We start from the raw sequence: 19,608 nt of genomic DNA, 5'->3' as shown, positions 1-19,608 counted from the left end.
TTGAAATTGATGGAGTTGATGGTAACCAGAAGCACGCATTCAGGTTGAGCTGGAAAACCTGTGGAACAAGAAGACCCTGTGCCCATGGCAAATACAATGGAAAACATGCCGGAGACCGTGGAACGAACCCCTCGGACGGTCGTATCCCGCTTTGCCCGCACCTTCCTCTTGCTGTTCCCGGTATATCTCTGCGGCTACCTGGGCATGAGCATGAGCTGGTTGCTTTTGGCTGTGCTCATTTGGCTATGGTGGAAACGCATACGGCAGAATAAACAGGCCCTGCTACTGAAAGCAAAGCAATTGTCGGACTTTGAAGAGTCATCCATTCGTTCTGGCATCAAGGAGGCAGACCTTCCAGCTTGGGTGAGTTTTATGTTCGAGTATACATTTTGCAGGAGAGTGTGACAGTGTTTTAGTTTGGTCAACAACATGAGAGATCTATTAAACTCAGGTTATGAAATTTAGCTTTTGTGTGTGAGCAAGGTAAATCGATGTTGATGTCGATGGCACACCATCACAAACCCCCACGCTTCCCACATAAAGCAAAGTTGAAAGATGGCAAAACGTGCCAACATCAAATTTTGAGTTAAAATGTTTATTTATTTATTTCCATTTTGACCCCCGTGACTCTATGTCCCCACCCCTGGGGTATGAGCCAATGCTAGGGGGAAGGTGAGGATGGAGTGAAATTAAAAAAAAAATCGTTCTGTATTTCATGCGTCGTCTGATGTTGTTTGCACATACAAAGTTTCATTGAAAAAGGTGCTCGTAATTGCATTCCTTGGTATTTGACCCCACCCCAGTGGGTGGTACCAAAACGATACCACTCCTTCACCTTCGTGCCATGCAGTAATCTTAATTACCAAGTTTGAATTTCTGCACAACCGTTTAAGAGGAGATAGCATGACGGACAGACAGAGCCTATTACAATATCCCTTAAAAAAAAAAAAACTTATTACAAAATTACTTTTTATGAATCTTTCTTTGCTCTGGATAAAAGTTGCAATATGCTGTCTTGCTAAGCTTAGCACATGTAATAACTTTAATCTGAAATGGCATGGTAATTTTCTGTCATTATTTATGCCTTGGTAAGTTATTTATTTATTTATATATATTGTTGTGGATCTCAGCGCCGGCCTTTTCCCCTTACCAAGGGGGGGATTAGTCCCCTTGTCTTTGACTGGCCGACGGGACCCGGGACCTATGACGTCCTTCCCGGACAGCGTGAAATAGGGTCGTAGGACTAGAATCACTATTACCTAATTACTCGCGCTGCCCAGAAACGAGGAAATAAGCCCCACATGAATCACGCGTGCTGAGACGCCGAGCGGTGCGTACACGCGATCCGTGCCGGTTATAGATGGAACCCGATTCAAACAACCTTAATTCGTACCACGCTTAGTCAATGATGGAAAACATGAAGGCGATCGAATTGGAAGAAAGAACAAGGTTTATTTACACTATTCACAATGATGAGAAGAAGCAGAGACACAGGGCAATCCTTAAGAACAGCCTTAACTTACTACCCAAGACAAACGGGCCCGTCTCACACACAGACACACTCACACGGGGCTTGCTGATGAAGGTCAGGTTGATGGTCACCAGCGCGTCCAGGGATGGCTTCCGTGCAGCTCTCTCTCCGGTCCCCAGCTCGTACCGCGAAGTAGGTGAAGGCAGCAGGCAGGAGCTCGTATTGTGCCGTTGGGACGCACTGGGCTATTTACGGGGCGAACGGTAGGGGAGGGCGCAGTGGTAATTCACTGGCGGCTATGGCCGCGTTTACTCGCGTAGCTAGGTTATGTTCTATTGGCTGGGTTGGCTGCAGCCGCGTACGTAAAATGTGAATACAGTTCAATGCCTTGCAGCGCTATTGCACTTGAGGTGCTCACAATGCGCTCGCCATAAACGTCCTTCCAACACTCTCCTCTGTGAGTCCTTTGACAAAGCGCAATTCCTTCAAGTCCTTTACAACGTGCTCCTTTTCCCAACGAGCCCTTCAACAAGTCCTCTCCCTCCGCGAGTCCTGGCAACGTGTCCTCTGGTAGCAAGTCCTCTTTAAGGGCTTTGTGCCAAGGCTTTTATAGGCACGCCCCGCGAACCTTCCAGCCCTTACCAGACGCGCCTTACCACGCCCTGTCACGCCATGCCCTTAGAGCCCTGGTTGGCTGGTGGCCCTTACCGTCATCGCCTCTGACGCGCTGCCTTGACGCCGCCCCACCCCGTCCCCGCGCTCCTCCCTCTTCTCAGGCCTACCTCGTGTTACTCGACTAGCGAGCGAACAAAGGGCAGCGAATGCTGCTGGCAGCCAAAGTGTAACAAACTGCTGCGGGTAGCCCAAAGCGTAACAAATTGAGGGATCAGCCAAATGGGGCGCGGGATCAATTATGCCCATGGGTGGAATTGGAGGGTGGACGCAAAATGAAGGGACCTAAACTCATGTCTTTACACAACGCAGATATGAATTGGAAATGGCCTATACTTACACATACTATGACATAACTAATACTCTAAGGTGGCCTACGTGTTGCTCGTGGACTAACTATGGGGGTCAACCCTTTAACCTTTAATGATCAATATGTGCCAATCTCAAAACCGTCGCAATATATATATATATATATATGTATATATATATATATATACTGTATATATACTGTATATATATATATATACTGTATATATACTGTATATATATATATATACTGTATATATACTGTATATATATATATACTAGCAGAGGTACCCGGCTTTGCACGGGAGTGGGAGGAGGAGGGGAGGGGGAAGAGGAGGGGAGGGGAACGGGGGGGAGGGGGGAGGGGGAAGCGGGGGAGGAGGAGGGGAGGGGGAAGAGGAGGGGAGGGGAATGGGGGGGAGGGGGAAGGGGGGGAGGGGGAGGGGAAGGGGGGAGGGAAGGGTGCGGGGGTGCCCAGGGGAAGAAGGGCCCCTCCCCTCCCCCTCCCCCCCCTTTCCCCTCCCCCCCCCTCCCCTCCCCCTTCCCCCTCCCCTCCCCCTTCCCCCTCCCCCTCCCCCTTCCCCCTCCCCTCCCCCTCCCATCCCCTTCCCCCTCGTTCCCCTCCCCTTCTCTTCCCCCTCCCCTCCTCCTCCCCCTTCACACCAGGGGGGTTGACTCAGCCTGTCATCCCACCGAGGTCGGAAGTCGGAACTCATTGTCGTCAAATAAATGTAGCCTGTATGTTTCACTCTTTGTCACATGCCGTTGGTCCCATGTCAATCGGATGAAGTTGAAAAATTAACGTTACGAAGGTTCTCTGGGACGTACTGATTCCGAATAATGAAGTTGAAAAATTAACGTTCCGAAATACGCTAATTACGCTAACAGAAGCGCTGGAGGGAGCACTGCGCTCCCTCCCTTAGATTCCCTCCCTCTTCTGCTAGCGCTAATTACGCGTAACACACTAATTTTAAAACCCGAAGTTGTTTTAATTTTAAGGTGTGCTGTAGTCAGAAGCGCTAGAAGCGCTGCGCTCCCTCCCTTCGAATCCCTCTCTCTTCTGCTAGTGCTAATTATGCGTAATACGCTAATTTTAAAACCCGAAATTTTTTTAATTTTATGTCTCCGTGACATTCCTGGGACCATCCCGAGTCGAACAGTACTTGCCGCTCGCAAATCCGTCCACGGGTTCTCGAGATCTTAGAGATTGTAGACACATACATACATAGACACATACATAGATCAGGATACAGACACAGAGGCCAACTCTACTTTATATATATAGAGGTACCCGGCTTTGCACGGGAGTGGGTTACTTTGGGCCAGTGGGTTACTTTACATTAATGAGTAAATGTTTTTAACTCACCTGTTATTTGGGTTGTAGGCGTTCTGGTAGACGGTAGTAAGGTTGTCGGCAGTAGCTGTGTTCTAGGCTGGCTGCTAGACGTTAGTGGGGTTGGAGGTGGGCTGGTAGACGATAGATGGTGTCTGTCGGCGGGCTGGTTTGATACATATCGCAATCCATAATTATGGAGTGGGGCTGGCAAAAGACACATAGAATACTCCCTTGCCCTCTCCCGAGCAACGCCTGGCACCTCCTGTAGTCAATATATCAGTTCTACAGGGCCTCTGTGTAAACAACGTTCCGCGTTTTACTTTCGGGTGCCAAGATGGTAAGTTTTTCTTTGCTGGAAGTGCGAGAGGCCGCCACATACAGCTGACCATGGGTGAAGCAAGGCACGGACAGGTCCACTCCAATGGCCTTGAATGTCTGACCTTGTGATTTGTTGTTATAGAAAAACATGGCTTGCATGGAAACTGGAGGCGACGAAACTGGAAAGGCAGCTCTGAATCTGATGGCATAAGTGGTATTCTGGGCAGAAGGATGACTTCACTTTTGTATGGCCCACAGGAAATGGTGGCCTCGATAACATTGGCATGAAGGCGGGTGACAAAGCAGCGAGTGCCATTGGTGGTCTTTGGTGGCTCCATGTTTCGGAGTATCATGATTGGGACACCGATCTTGAGAATCAGAATGTGTGGCGGCATTCCTGACAGCTCAATGGAGTTGAGCAGTTCAACGGGGTAGGTGACTGCCTCATCATCACAGATGGCACTGTCAACAGACTTGTACCTTCTCTCCTCACCAGGAAACTCAGACATGAGCCAGGTATTGAGCTTACTCACATTGGTGTTCAGAGGAGAGAGAATTGCTCGCTCAGCCAGCCACTCATGATTGTGAGCATTGGCAACCAAACATGGGTACACATCAGCCTTGAGCTCCTCCAATGTCTTCACAACCTTCCCCAGCCCAGTAGGGATTGTGATGGTGTCTGGTGCAGCTGTTAATGGGATCTGTCCATTGCCAACTTCCAGGAGCATTTTGGAAAAGTCAGCTGCCCCTTGATCCCCAGACAAATGCGTTCGCATGTTCCTTGTTAGGTGTTTGACAGTCACATGACGCCAGAGGTCGGAAGTTTTTAGACTGGCATTCACAATGTTGGCCCTTGTGCCCCTCTTGACCACAGGCAAGATCTGGCGGAAATCTCCACAGAGCAGCGTGGGTATGCCTCCCATGGGTCTGTGCACGCCTGTTATGTCCTGTAAAGTGCGGTCTACAGCTTCATACGCTGATTTGTGGGTCATTGGTGCTTCGTCCACAATGATGACAGCTGCATCGTTTATGACCCTGGCCAAGGCTGTGCCACGCTTGATGCCACATGTTGCTTGCTCCTTGGTGTGGGCGTCAAGTGGAATTTTGAATGTGCTGTGTAGTGTCCGCCCACCCTGGAGCAGTGTTGCAGCAATGCCACTGGATGCAGTTGCAAGGGCGATCTTTCCTTGGGATCGGATATGTTTGAGGATGGCATTGATGACGAAACTCTTGCCTGTGCCACCTGGCGCATCCAAGAAGATTATGTTACTGTGCCTCATGCCACTGTTGACGCTACCTTGTTCGACCAGTTGAAGGACTGCATTGTAGACATCACGCTGGTCATCAGTCAGCTGTTCAAGGAGATCATTGGCCTGAATTGTCAACTGATCTTGGTCATAATCTACCTCTCTGAAGTACTCCCTTGCGAGCCTCTCATCTGTGCCCCTCTGTGGTATTGGGAAGTCATACGAACTGAGAACACTGCCACCCATCAGCAACACCTTGTCCTCAAGTGCGCAGAGTGCCAGGTTGTAAACCTCATCATTGTAGCAAGCCGCAACATTACCAATATGGCGACGGTGCTGGAATAGGTAGTCTTCGGATAGCAGGTTACGAAAGTCCTCCCAGAGTGCACGTGGATTGCTGGGGAAGCAGCTGGTGAGAATGATGGCCAATAGGCTCCTGAGGTTTGATGCTGACTGGCTGATTCCTGCTTCCTCCATAGCAAGGTGAAGATGCTGGTCATTTTCCAAGAGTCCTCTTGCCAGGCATGCTTCACGGAAGGACAATTCTTGACCATCTACACTTCTCAGGGCATTGAAGGAAGTGGGACCACATATGTCAGTCAGAAGGAGGCGAACGTAGTAGCAGTCGCCTTGCCGTGGACTGATGCTGTACATGCGGCCAATAGCTGAAACTTCGTGGACAGTAAAATCTCCTCTAACAACCACGCCTCCTTGCTTGCGCCTGGTCCACTTCTTGCTTGACTTATCCCAGGTGTAGTACTGTGGCACCTCATGGTACTTGAGTGTCTTGGCGAAATCATCATGGCTGCAGAGATCAAAGAAAGCAGTGAGTGTGGTGGCTGGCGGTGGTCTCTGTGCCCTTTCCAGGGCATTTTCAGCATTAAAGTAGACTCTCTGACCATTCTCTAGGTGCACGGCAAGTCCCACAACAGGGGGAAAGTGCTGAGATATGGGGTGCTCCAGGATCCTCCATACTGCCTCACTGCTACCCACATAGCGAGCATTCTGGAACTGAGTGACTTCGTCCACTGGACAGTCTCCAGCCCCGATGCGCTGCAGTTGAAAGACAGCCTGGTCAGTCCCCTTGGTCACATACTTGGTTATGTACTTGATGCTACTAATGCTGGAGCATATCTCAACATTGATGTGGCTGTTGAATTGGCGGAGGAGGAATGGGTTGTATGGTACCACCCACTGGTTGCTGACCACTTGCTCCAATTGTCTTCCCAGCTGGTGCATGTTGATCTCCCCAATGTGACCACCATCCTCTGGCTTGAGACGCCGATACTTGGGGTAGCAGTCATTTCCTTGCTCTGTGCTCTGCAAGAATGGCTTTGGAAAATCCTTGGCGCACTTGCGGTCCCTCATGCAAGGACTGTTCTGATTGAGATGTCCACATGGGCCATGGATCATATGAGCCATGACCATCTTGTGCAGTTCCGGATCTATCTCCTTGTCGGGAATCTCAGCACTGATCACCAGGTCAATGTCATCAGGTCTGACCTTGCTCTCGGGAGCAAGCCACAGAAGGATATGTGCATGAGGGAGACCACGCTTCTGGTACTCAATGGTGTACAGGAAGGCTTGCATCTTGCCGAAAGCTCCACGTTTGAGTAGTTCCATGAGCTTCTTTTGCTTTTGACGAAAGACCCGAGCTATGATGTCAGGGCGGTTTTGTGCCTCTTGTCCTGGCTGCAGGTTTTCCTGAATTTCAGTCCATTTGGGGTTGGTGGTCATGGTTATGAAGAAGTCAGGCTTTCCAAAACGGCGGACATAGGCCATGGCATCGCTCTGTTTTTCATGCATCCAGCGGGGGCCACCAGTGTATGTTGCTGGGAGTACAACGCTTTGTCCCACATTGTGTGGATCTCCATCACCAGCAAACAGGCTGTCACGCAGGCTCACATAGTCATCAGCGCGCAAGGTCTTCTGCTCACGACGGATCCAGCCCAATCTCTCAGTTTCTATCTTGCAGTACATGTCCACCAGAAATTGCTGAAAGAGGCGTCCCATTTGCAGTAGGTGGTTGCCCTCTCTTACCATGAGGTGGTAGCTGTAGTATTGAAGCTGGCTGACCTTGCGCCCTCCATCCTGTCCTGCAGCAGTTCGGGCCTGTAGATACACACTGTATCCGTCTGTGCCATACGGGAAGATGATTGGGTACTGGAGTGAATCATAGGATGCATGCAGCTCGCTGATCCTCTTGAGTTCACCATCTCGAAGCCTGAGGACTATGTCTCGGGGATTTGTAGGCTCATTGTCCATCAGGATGGCCACTTCTGGTGCTGACTGGGCATTGTAGCGACGGGCATGCTCTCCGTGTGGCCTCTTGTCCTCCCTGATGATGATCTGCCTCTCTTCATTGTTGCTTCCCTCAGCAAGAACATCATGAGCTGTCTTGAGTTGTCGGATCAGGTGATTGTTGTCATGAAACCAGATGGTAAGATTCCTAAGAATATGTGGATTAAGGCTGCTGTGGTTCCTGGCTGTCAGTTCATCAGCATGAGAGTCCAGGAAGTAGACTTGTAGGAACTTAGGCTGACCCTCCTCAGGTGGTAGCAAGGAACCAATGCGATGAAAGGCCTGGCCCTGAATGCGGAAGCTGGGGTTCCAACCCTGGACTGCTGCGTCTTTGTGACCAAAGCTTGTCATCGCAAATGATCCATTGTACCTTCTGATGTTGGCAAGGAAGTGCCTGCTGGTGGCATCTGTACCAGAGATGAGCTCATTGAGAAATGGTGGTAGGGCTGGGTAAGGGGTAAGGATGACTTTGCCATCACTGCAGCACACCCCTTTTGTCTCTCCATTAAACTTCATAGCTGCACAATGCCTGCACTTGTCGTTCATTTGTCCAACATTTGCAAAATTCACTGGGTTACCGCGGTCATAGGTGAAGGCCATGCTATTGGAGTGACGGTGTTGCTCGACGGTCTCACTGGCTCGTGCTTGTGAAGTCTGTAGAGCTGCGGCGTTGCGACGGCGATTTGCATCAAGTCGTACTTGCCGTTGCTCTGGCTGTTCTGCTTCCCGCGCAGCACGGAATCTTTTGGCGGCAGCCGTATTGCGTCCGAGAGCTGGCCTCTTTCTTGGCATATCTGAAGTGAACAATAACCATAAATGTTAAATTTAACTGCCTTAAGTTAAGCAGAGATTATAGCAACAATAGTTCAGCGGCGTAGTAAAAAAAAAAATGCGCAAGTCAAAACTGGGCGTAGTGGAGAGTGTATGCGGGCTGGCAGACGTTATCGGGATACATAATTCTAAAAATTATGATTATTGTGAACACTGGTAGGCGGGCTAGTAGACGGTAGTGGGGTTGGGTGGTTTAATTGACAATGTAAAATTGCGGCTTGTTAAATGATGCAAATTTACAAAAACTTGAACACTTAACATATTTTGTAAGTTAATATTGTTAACTCACCTGTTACCGGTGTTGTAGGTGGCCTGGTAGACGGTAGTGGGGTTGCCGGCGGGCTGGTTAATGGAAGTGGGGTTGCAGGCGGTCCGGTAGACGGTAGTGGTGTTGTAGACGGTAGACGTTAGTCTGTGGTTAACGTTCCGAAATACGCTAATTACGCTAACAGAAGCGCTGGAGGGAGCACTGCGCTCCCTCCCTTAGATTCCCTCCCTCTTCTGCTAGCGCTAATTACGCGTAACACACTAATTTTAAAACCCGAAGTTTTTTTAATTTTAAGGTGTGCTGTAGTCAGAAGCGCTAGAAGCGCTGCGCTCCCTCCCTTCGAATCCCTCTCTCTTCTGCCGCTTCTGCGCCGGCAATGCTTCTGCTACGCTAATTTTAAAACCCGAAATTTTTTAAATGTTTATGTCTCCGTGACATTCCTGGGACCATCCCGAGTCGAACAGTACTTTCCGCTCGCAAATCCGTCCACGGGTTCTCGAGATCTTAGAGATTGTAGACCCGAAGTTTTTTTAATTTTAAGGTGTGCTGTAGTCAGAAGCGCTAGAAGCGCTGCGCTCCCTCCCTTCGAATCCCTCTCTCTTCTGCTAGTGCTAATAATACGCTAATTTTAAAACCCGAAATTTTTTAAATGTTTATGTCTCCGTGACATTCCTGGGACCATCCCGAGTCGAACAGTACTTTCCGCTCGCAAATCCGTCCACGGGTTCTCGAGATCTTAGAGATCATAGATAGAGGCCAACTCTACTTTATATATATAGATATATATATACTGTATATATATATATATATATATATATATATATATATATATATATATCTATCTATCTATCTATCTATCTATCTATCTATCTATCTATCTATCTATCTATCTATATATGTATATATATATATATATATCTATCTATCTATCTATATATATATCGATATATATATATATTGTTACAGACGTGGCTTGGATGTTATTTACCGAGCGGTTTTATGGTATGACCACGTCTGCACAAGTTACCCGATTGTGCCCGAACGTTGACTAGTCGCGCGATGCTGGCTCAATAAGAAAAAGAAGACACCCGGCTGGATTACAATAACACAATACGACACCAAGGTTTCGATTCTCAAGACCTCCGGAGGAGATTATATTCGTACGGAAAGGTCAGATTACAGGGGCTAGAAGTATAATCACAGAAAGACAGGCACTTAGACACACTCTTATATTATTCCCAACAGACGACAGATAAACGGGACAAAGCTGACTCACACGGGGGTTGATGGCAGGAAAGCGGTTGTCGATGGCTCCAGGTGCACCTGTGCTCAAAGGTTAGAATCGACCCGGTCCGGTCCAGAGATGCGGGAGGTTTCACAGCGCTCGGAGGGGACGTTCTTTCACAGGCGGGCCTTTCTCTCTCAGCGCTCGCAGGTCCTTCTTTCTCCAGCTCGGGGCGCATCTCTCGTCACATCCGGCGCGTGGCCGCGTATATCCGGCGGGGAGTGACACGCCCTCGGCTCGTTAGCTCCGCCTCGTGGAATCGGCACGTTGCTTCTCATTGGGTGCGTGCGGGGGGTTTACCAGGCTCCGCCCTTGACGAGGAGCTGACAAGGAGCCCCTTCGTGGTAACCCCGTGGAGCGCATGGTCTGGAGCTAATCGAGCCGGTGTGAGGACGCATCCTCCCCCGCTCCGCCGCCATCTCCTCTGTTGTTGTTGTAATTGTTGGGGAAGAAGATGGAAGGAGGTATGGGAAAGGTCCTAAACTCACTACTGATGCCATATAATCACATTCTGGTGCAACGAAGAGTCATAATTAATGGAGACGAGGCCTTAACTGACATAGAATAAGAATAACTAGGAAGATGTCCGAAAGTTGTCTACGTGTGGTGCGGTGGACCTGGGCACGACATTTAATGGGGGAATAAGGGGAAGGTCGGCTCTACTGATTGTTATTTACATGCAATGGGACTAGGGAACGGGGGATTGGGGAAAGTTGGGGAGTATTGGAGAAAATAGGGGAATATTTACAAGCGGATATGGAGGCCAAATTCCATATTCGCAACATTGCACCCTTCTCTACCCTCGGGGCGTCCCGACCCGATGAATTTTTACCTACTTTAGTGTGGCACGCAATGTAGTTCCCTCTACTATTAACTCTACCCTGAGTGCGACAGTTTTACAGATATTCACAAATGAGTAAATATGTCCCCCTGCGACGTTGCACCCTTCTCCTCACAGAAACACACCCACAGGATAACCGAATCCGGAAAGGATTCTCAAACTAAACATACAGCCGGTAGGGAGCATTATTTACAAGATTACGCTGATATCTACACTACGATCCAGGACCTGTCTTTGGAGGAACACATGCAGATGTTATGCATAGAGAGAGCGCGCTTGCCAGCATCGATACACCAACCCACGAGTGCTCTGTGGCCGACGGCCTTTAATAACGTGCAGAGCACCCTTCCCGAGCATCAACAGCACCACCCCACCACCAATCGGTGCAGTCACCATTGTTCATTGGAATAAAAATAAATTCGACAACCCCTAACCCTGCAGGTGTCTCTTGCTCTTCTTGTGGTGCACTTGGTGGTGTTAACTATTAGTGGTTCACCTGTATGGCATAGGTGCCACGTTGATCCATAGGTCCATCCCCGGGTGGTGCTTGGCCGCAAACGAACTGCGGTCCATTGTGGGTGGCCACAAACATTGCGGTCCATATGGTGTATCGATCCCGGCAGCAAACAGCGAAAGTGCAGGCCCACAACTGCGCAGCCAGCACCTCTCTCTCCTCTCTCTCTACCCCAAAGCCAGATCCTCGGAGGTGGGAGACAAAAGAAGAAACAAGTGAGTAAGGTGGTAAGGGCGCAAAAGTGCACGCAATGTAAGGTGATGCACACTGGGGGCACATGGGAACCAGGTGAGACAGGTATGTTCCTATCGTACGCCCCCCCCCCCCCCACCAGGTAACCTACATGGCCCCTCCCTTACCCCTTACTGTATCCACACAACACAACACTACCCATAAACATCTACTTTACAAATCAACAAACATCCCTACTGTCTTCCCCGTTCCTCCCATATACCAAATTCGTCTTCTCTCCCTCCTAACCAATCAAATTTGCCATTTTCAACTCTCATCAAAATTTGCCATCACCAATTCATCATCAGTCCCTCCTAGGGAGGGAGAGATGGAATCACCCCAATGTCTCATCCACGTCGTGATGCGTCTCACAAATCCAACAGCAATTCTCATTTCTGCAACACAAACAAAGAAAACACAGGTGTGGAGTCATCATCATCACCACAGGTAAGTGGCTGCGTATGGTGCGACAGGTTCTTCAATCCTAACTATTTCCTAAATGACTTTAACAACTTTACACTACCCGGGGTCTTTCTCCGGCCAAACCATTGGCCCTCTTACTCTATGGGTTCTAAAAACCAATTCCCATTGGCCAACCTGTGGTGCTTTTCAATTTGGGGTCTCACTCCCCCGATTCATCTCCCGGTGCCCTCGCACAATTTCTGGGCTGCGGCGTGTACCTCTCCCAGTGGGTCTACCCACCTGCACACCTCCACCACTGCAGTTGCCTCCGAGCTTACCTGCTCCTTACCCTAACCTAACTACCTGGGGAAGGCCCTCTGGCTCTCTCCCCACTCCGTGCCCTCTCTGGCACTGGGCTGCCCGATCCACACCCGGGATCCTCAGGCACCCACTCACAACTACCGGCTCCCAGAGCCCACCTGCGGCCTCACCTGGCCGACATCCTCACAGTGGTGGAGTGCCCAACCAACTACACACACTAACAGGCTACACGCCCAGCCATTTCCACAACACTAATGCACCCATTCACAACACCATTCTGCAACCGCACCACAAATGCCAATATCCAACCACAATTTACCTGCACCCTCTACCTAACACTTACACTACCCGCCCCGGGTACTCGTGAAAGGGGTCCACTCTTCCCCCATCCACACCTTCGCACCATGCACACCACTCCGTACCACTCACTCCAACTCTCTCCACACACCTGTACCTGCACACCTGTGCTCTCACACCTGGTGCCACCTGCACCCTTCTCTCCCCAAGCGCATTCGCGCTGATCCACAACACTCACTACTCATACACTGCTCCACACACCTGTCCAGTTGCACACCTGTGCAATCACACTTGTTCAATCCTCACACACACAGCATCATCTCAGCTAACTACTCCCTTCTGAAACTTGCGCTTCCCAGTCGTCCCTTTAACTATTGCGCTCCCTCGTCATTATAATCCACACTAATCTACCTGCGTCCCCACTACAGGTATCAGTCACTAACTAACCTTAACGTTACCTAAGGTCATCTTCTCTAGATCCCTACACACAATATCCTAACCCACCCGGGCTAGTTTTCACTGCCATACACCCCATAAGCTATTGCTCCTTTGCCCCCCCATGGGAAGGGTGGCAGGGATGCCACCCTCTCCCACCGGGCCTATCGCTCCTCAATCCCCCAGTCCTCTGGCACTAATAAGCCCCCCTTATTCAGAGGTACTGGGTCCCGCCTCGGCATCTAAAGCCGAGGCAATCCACGGGGGCGCCTGCTCGCCGGTGTAAGGTCTTATCCGGTCGGCGTGGACGATCCGAGGAAGGGCTCGTGGCCCCATTTTGATCTTAAAGACCACGTCACAGATTTGCGACAGGACGACTCCTGGGCCTTGCCAGGGGGAGGTGAGTTTTGGGCACCTTCCCTTCCGCCTCCGGGGATTAAAGAACCAAATCTTCATCCCCGGAGCGTATTGACTCCCCTGGCTCCGGTCGTCGTACCTGCGCTTCATCTTTTCCCCCGCCAGATGGAGTTGGCGGCGGGCGAAGGCATGGACTAGCTCCATGCCTTCCTCTAGGTGACGTGCGTACCCCTCCCTCGGCGGGTTAACCACTGTGTCTGGCACGGGACCGCATAGCAAGTCGGCGGGAGCCCGTAACTCCCGCCCATACATAAGCAACGCTGGACTGCATGCGGTGGCCCCGTGCTGGCTGGTTCGGTAGGCCATGAGCAAGTAAGGGAGATGTTCGTCCCAGTCATCCTGACGGGTGGTGGTGAACAGTGCCAGTTGTTGGATTAGAGTTCGATTGAATCTTTCCACCATCCCGTCAGATTGAGGTCTTAAAGGCGTTGTTCTGGTTTTCCGAATTGACAGGAGACTGCACACATCTTTTAGCAATTTGCTCTCAAAATTTCGTCCCTGGTCGGTGTGCAACTCCTGTGGAATCCCATGCCGGCACACAAATCCTTCCACGAAGGCCTGCGCTACCACCCCTGCTTCTTGGTTGGGGAGGGCGTAGGCCTCCGGCCACTTGGTGAAATAGTCCATTACAACGAGGATATACTTATTACCTTGGCGGGTGCGGGGCAGCGGTCCTAGAATATCCATAGCCACCCGCTCAAGGGGGGCCCCCACCTGATGTAATTGAAGGGGGGCCCTCATCCTCCGTGCTGGTCCCTTTTTGGCAGAACAGGCGTCGCATCTCCGACACCAGTCCTGTATGTCGCGCCCCATATTCACCCAATAGAACCTCCGGCGGACCCGAGATATTGTCTTTGTCCTGCCCAAATGGCCGCCGGAGCGGGTACCATGCACCTGTTGCAATATGACGTTCTTGAATTTGTCAGGGACTATCACCAGCCAGGAAGTTCGATCAGAGGGAACCTCCACCCACTTGCGATACAAGATGTTGCCTTTCAATTCCAGGGTCTGCCACTGAGCCCAATATGCCTTTGTTTGTGCCCCGAGGGGGGTGACCTCTTCCCCCTTTGGTCTTTGCCCCAATTTGACCCATTGGAACACCGGCCCCAGAACAGGATCCTCCTGCTGGGCCGTGCTCCAAGCCAACTCTCCAAATTCCTCGTCCGCGGTTAGTGGCAAAATTGGCCCTCTCACCCGGGTTGCCCGGACGACGAGAATCGGGGCGGAATCGCCCAATTGCTCCCTCTCCTCGTGTCTCGCACAAAATTTACAGTTTTCCCCCAGACAAGGACGCCGAGAGAGTGCGTCCGCATTACCATGGGCCTTCCCGGCCCTATGGGCCACATCAAAATCGTACTGCTGCAACTTTTCCAACCACCTTGCAATTTGGCCCTCCGGTTCCTTGAACCGAAGGAGCCATTGCAAGGAGGAATGGTCAGTTCTAACCAAAAATTTCCGCCCGTACAAGTACGGGTGGAAATGGTTCATGGCAGCCAGCATAGCCAATAACTCTTTGCGAGTGACGCAATAATTTCTCTCGGGCCTACTTAAGGCCCGACTATAATAACCAATCACTCTCTCCACGCCCTCCTGTGTCTGAGACAAAACTGCGCCCAATCCTTCCTGGCTCGCATCCGTGTCCAGGGTAAATGTCCCGTCACCAGTGGGGTAAGCTAGAAGGGGTGCGGATGTTAGACACCCCTTCAATTTTTGGAAGGCCTCGTGGCACTCCCGTGTCCAATTAAATCGCGTCCCCTTCTCCGTAAGCCGGTGGAGGGGACGGGCCAACTCCGCAAATTTCGCCACAAAGCGCCGGTAGTAGGAGCAGAGTCCCAAAAATCCCCGCACCTCTTTGATGGTACGTGGTGCGGGCCACTCCTCTACCGCTTTAATTTTGTCTGGGTCTGTTTTTACCCCCTCGCGGCCAATCACGTGACCTAGATAGGCCACCTCTCTTGCAAACAAAGTGCACTTACTCGGGTTCAGCTTCAACCCTGCCTGTCTGAGGCACCCGAACACCTGGTCCAAATTAGCTAGTGCCTGGGGGAACGTTTGGGCATGTACCAGGACGTCATCCAGGTACACCAGGCATGATTGCCATGGCATGCCGCCTAGTACATGCTCCATCAATCTCTCAAAGGTGGCGGGGGCGTTACACAAACCAAACGGCATCACAGTAAACTGATACAGTCCCTTACCTGTGGAAAATGCCGTTTTCTCCTTCCCTGCCCTATCCATCTCCACCTGCCAATACCCACTCTTGAGGTCCAAAGTTGTGAACCAATTTGAGCCCGCAACGGCATCGAGGGTGTCATCAATCCTTGGCAGGGGATATGAGTCCTTGAGTGTCACGTTGTTTAGCTGGCGATAGTCCACGCAGAACCGCGTGGTCCCATCCTTCTTTTTGACCAGCACAACAGGTGACATCCAAGGACTTCCCGAGGGCTCGATCACACCTGCGTCGAGCATTTTTGCAACCTGCTCGTCAGCTTCCGCCCTCTTGCTCCAAGGGAGCCGTCGGGCGGCCTGACGAATAGGCCGGGCCTCACCGGTGTGGATCTGATGTTTCACCAGGCCCGTACGTCCAATATCCTCGGTGGACAGGGAGAAGAGGTCCAAATGGGACCCAACCAGTTTGTGTAAGGCCTCCCTCTGGGTACCTCCCAACTCTACGCTGCTACGATTTACCATCTCGCAAATGGGATCGGGCCAATTCCTACTTGTTATTGAAGGCTCCCCCCGGGGTCGGCTCGGCTGGACGTTCTCGCCCCTCACTGTCGCGACTTCCTCAACGGGGGTGCAGCCAGCTACCCTCGTGCCCCTTACTATAGTGCGTGGTTCTGTACTCATATTTATTACTCGGACGGCCACTACCGGTCCGTCCGTTTTTACAAGGGTGCGGCCCACGATTAAACCCGGTATGGACTGCGCTGCCACCGGTTCGACCAGGCCGCAGGACTCCTGCCATGTTGGGCGAGCTGCCCATCGGGCCGGCACTATCGCCTCGGCCCTTGGGGGGATGGTCACGGCCTCGGAAGCCTCCAGCTCCGCTCTCTCGGCCGTGCTCACTCCCCCTAACGGCAGCTCTTCTACTCCCACCTGCAGGATCCCCCGGCACAAGTCGATTTTACAACCGCTGGCAGTCAACAGGTCCAACCCTATTAAACATGGGTCGCACACCTCCGCCACCCAAACATCTATCTCCCTCCTTACCGACCCTAACTTGAGGGTCACAGAACCACGCCCTATGATCGGGGCCGTTACCCCGGTAGCAAGCTGCAAACTATAATTTTGCAGGCGCTGGATCTTATCCCAGCCACCTGCGCTCGAATCAAGGACCACAGGGCTGATGATCGTGGCGCTAGCTCCTGTGTCCACTACGGCGTCTACCCCCACGCCGGCAATTTTGCATCTAATTGTCAGGCTACCGGTTCCAATTTGGCCACAATAAATGACCTGTCACGTCAATGAGGGCTCTCCTCCATCCTCTGCTGCCGAACACCGCCCTACGTGCCCGACACCTTCTAGTTTCCCGGGGTCTGGCGGGGGGGTGTCTGGGGTCGGCTAACCCGCTCCCCCCTGGGCGGAGTTGAGGACCTCAACTGCCGGGGATCATCCCGGCGCGCGTTTCGACAGTGCCGCGCCAGGTGACCCAGGCGGTTGCAGGTATAGCACCTCACCTGGTAAGGTGCTTGCCTCCGGAATTCCAAATTCCCCCCCCTGTAGGTCCGAATTGGATTACCCGCTCGTGGTCCACCGCGGGCCACCTCCGGGGCCGCCTGCCATGGTCCAGGTCCTGCCAGGCGCTGGTCCACCAGCCTCCGGACCATGCCCGCCAGGTCAGGACCCACGTCGGGGGCGGGCCCCCTAAGGGGTCCGCCCTCCATCGGGGGTCCCATCTGGCGGACCGCCATTGCGAGACGCTCGCCCCCCCGGGCCAGGGGCCTCGCTGCTTCCCAACGGGCCGCAGCGTCAGCCGCCTGGCTCAGAGTCTGCGGGCGCCACATGGCGAGCTGTTGCCGGAGCTCAATATCCGGGAGGGCCTGGATAAAATGGTCCAGCGCCAGGCTTTCCCGGGAATCCGCTGCCATGCTAGCATGTGCGATCCCCACTGCGCGGCGAATGTCGTGGGCAAGTTCCCCGATGGCTTCCTGGGGCTTGCGCTTTCGCAGCGCGAGCTGAGCTTTAACAAGCTCGCTCTGCTGTTCTATTCCAAATCGATTAATTAGGGCGTCGCGGAGGGCTGGCAGGGTGAGAGCACCCGCTGGTAATGCCGTCAGCACCTCCGCCGCCGCGCCGCGCAATGCGGCCACCAGGTGTACTCCACCTTCGTCCTCACCCCAACCGTTGCCCTTACACACACAGTCGAACTGCGCCAGGTACGCGCGTAGATCACTCTTGCCGTCATACGGCGCGAGTGGGACCTTGTGGGACCACCTCATATGTGAGTCGTTGCCCGCCTGCCGGACCCCGTGCGTCGCCCCTTGCGGGGTCAGCGCGGGGCCGAACCGGCCGGGCCCCCACAGTACACTACCCCCAAGGGGCTCTCGTGCCTCCCCGGTCCCTCCAACAACTACCCCTGTTGGTGTTGATGCATGGGTCACACCTCCGCAACCCGCTACCCATTCCATACCACCACCACCACAACCTTGCTCACCCACACCTCGCACCTCTCGTTCCATACCCTCCGGACCAGCCATACACCTCACTCTTGGCCTCTCACGAACATCCGGGTCTATCTCGACCCCCAAGCTTATTAAATCACCTGGCGCATCATACGCACGACCATATTGGTCACCACTTACACCGGGTCCTCTTTCTCTTCGCTTCTCCTCCATCACCTGCGAATCCCTCATCCGGTTAATGAGCACATCATCACGATCCGAACACAGACTTTGGACCAATTCTTTTACTTCCTCCTTTATCTCTTTCTTATCCTCTCTCCGTCGCTTCTTAATTTCGCTCACCCCTTCTTCCACTTCTTCTAATTTTTGCTTCATCCCCTTCATCTCTTCGTGCGCCCCTTTAAGTTCTTCCTCTAACTCCACTTTATTTTTTTCTATGTGCTCCCGCACCTCCCGCTCTTTAACCTCCATTACCTCTACCACCTTGTCCATTTTCCTCGTCAGGTCCTCATGTACCGTCTGACACTCTTTTTTAATTACCCCTACGTCCTTTTTCATCTCCTTCTGTGTCGATTTTAAACCCTCTATTACCGCTGTGTTCTTCTTTACCTGGTCCCCCAACTCCTTTTGTCCCACTGTCAGTTGTTCTACTCCCAGCGTCAACTCCTCTATACCACCTTGCAATTTTACAGTCCCCTTTCTCACCTCTTTCTCCATGCGCTCCTTACAGTGCCTCACCTCCTCGCGCACTCCTCCGACCTCCTCACTCACTCCTCTTCTGATCTCCTCTCCCATCACTTGCATCTCCTGCCCAGATGCCACCCTCATCTGCTCCATTTCCTCCCTGTGAGCATCCAGTTTGGTTTCTACCCCCATTCTGACCCCCTCTATCTGCTGCTCCATTTGTTTAACTTCCCTTTCCGCTTGGTCCCTCATGTCCCTCAATTTGCCTTCCATACTGTTTTCTAACCCCTCTAACCCATTTTTCACTCCCTCTGTCTGATTCTCTTGAGCGGCCATTCTGTTTTCTACCCCCGTTAACCCCTCCTGTATTTCCCCTAATCTATCGTCTAATTTCCCAAATTTCATGTCTAATCCCTTAAAATTATTGTCTAATCCCTTAAAATTATTGTCTAATCCCTTAAAATTATTGTCTAATTTCCCAATTTTCTTGTCTAACTCCTCAAAATTATTGTCTAACTTCTCACCGGTACCCCTCGCTTCGTCCCTCATTACCCCCAATTGCTCACTCCGAGCCCTCGCTTCGTCCCTCATTACCCCCATTTGGTTTTCCAATCGCTCACCCTGAGCATCCATCCGGTTTCCCAACCGCTCATTATCAGCCCTCGTTTCCTCCCTCATTTTCTCGCTATTCTGGGCCATAAGGGCCTTCATTTGTATGAAAAAAAGGCCCCAATCCATCGGGGGCGCTGCCACGGTCGCTGGCGCGGTGATCAGCGAGGCGCCATTTTGCGCGCCCGCTTCTTCGT

General features: G+C 51.9%; 1 protein-coding gene across 2 annotated transcripts in view; it reads left to right on the top strand.

The window, feature by feature from the left end:
* Positions 1–19,608, top strand: part of LOC137415119 (extended synaptotagmin-2) — a 117,998-nt gene that overhangs the window by 1,820 nt on the left and 96,570 nt on the right. For both annotated transcript variants that reach the window (XM_068100693.2, XM_068100692.2), the window contains exon 2: positions 44–363. In XM_068100693.2, coding sequence (XP_067956794.1) covers positions 85–363 — 279 coding nt within the window. In that variant the 5' untranslated portion in view covers positions 44–84. The remainder of the gene's footprint in view (positions 1–43; positions 364–19,608) is intronic.

Source organism: Myxine glutinosa, chromosome 10 (assembly GCF_964187855.1).
Source record: "Myxine glutinosa chromosome 10, kmMyxGlut1.1, whole genome shotgun sequence".
In the NCBI taxonomy this organism is placed as follows: domain Eukaryota; kingdom Metazoa; phylum Chordata; class Myxini; order Myxiniformes; family Myxinidae; genus Myxine; species Myxine glutinosa.
This window is presented reverse-complemented; position numbering and strand designations above follow the sequence as displayed.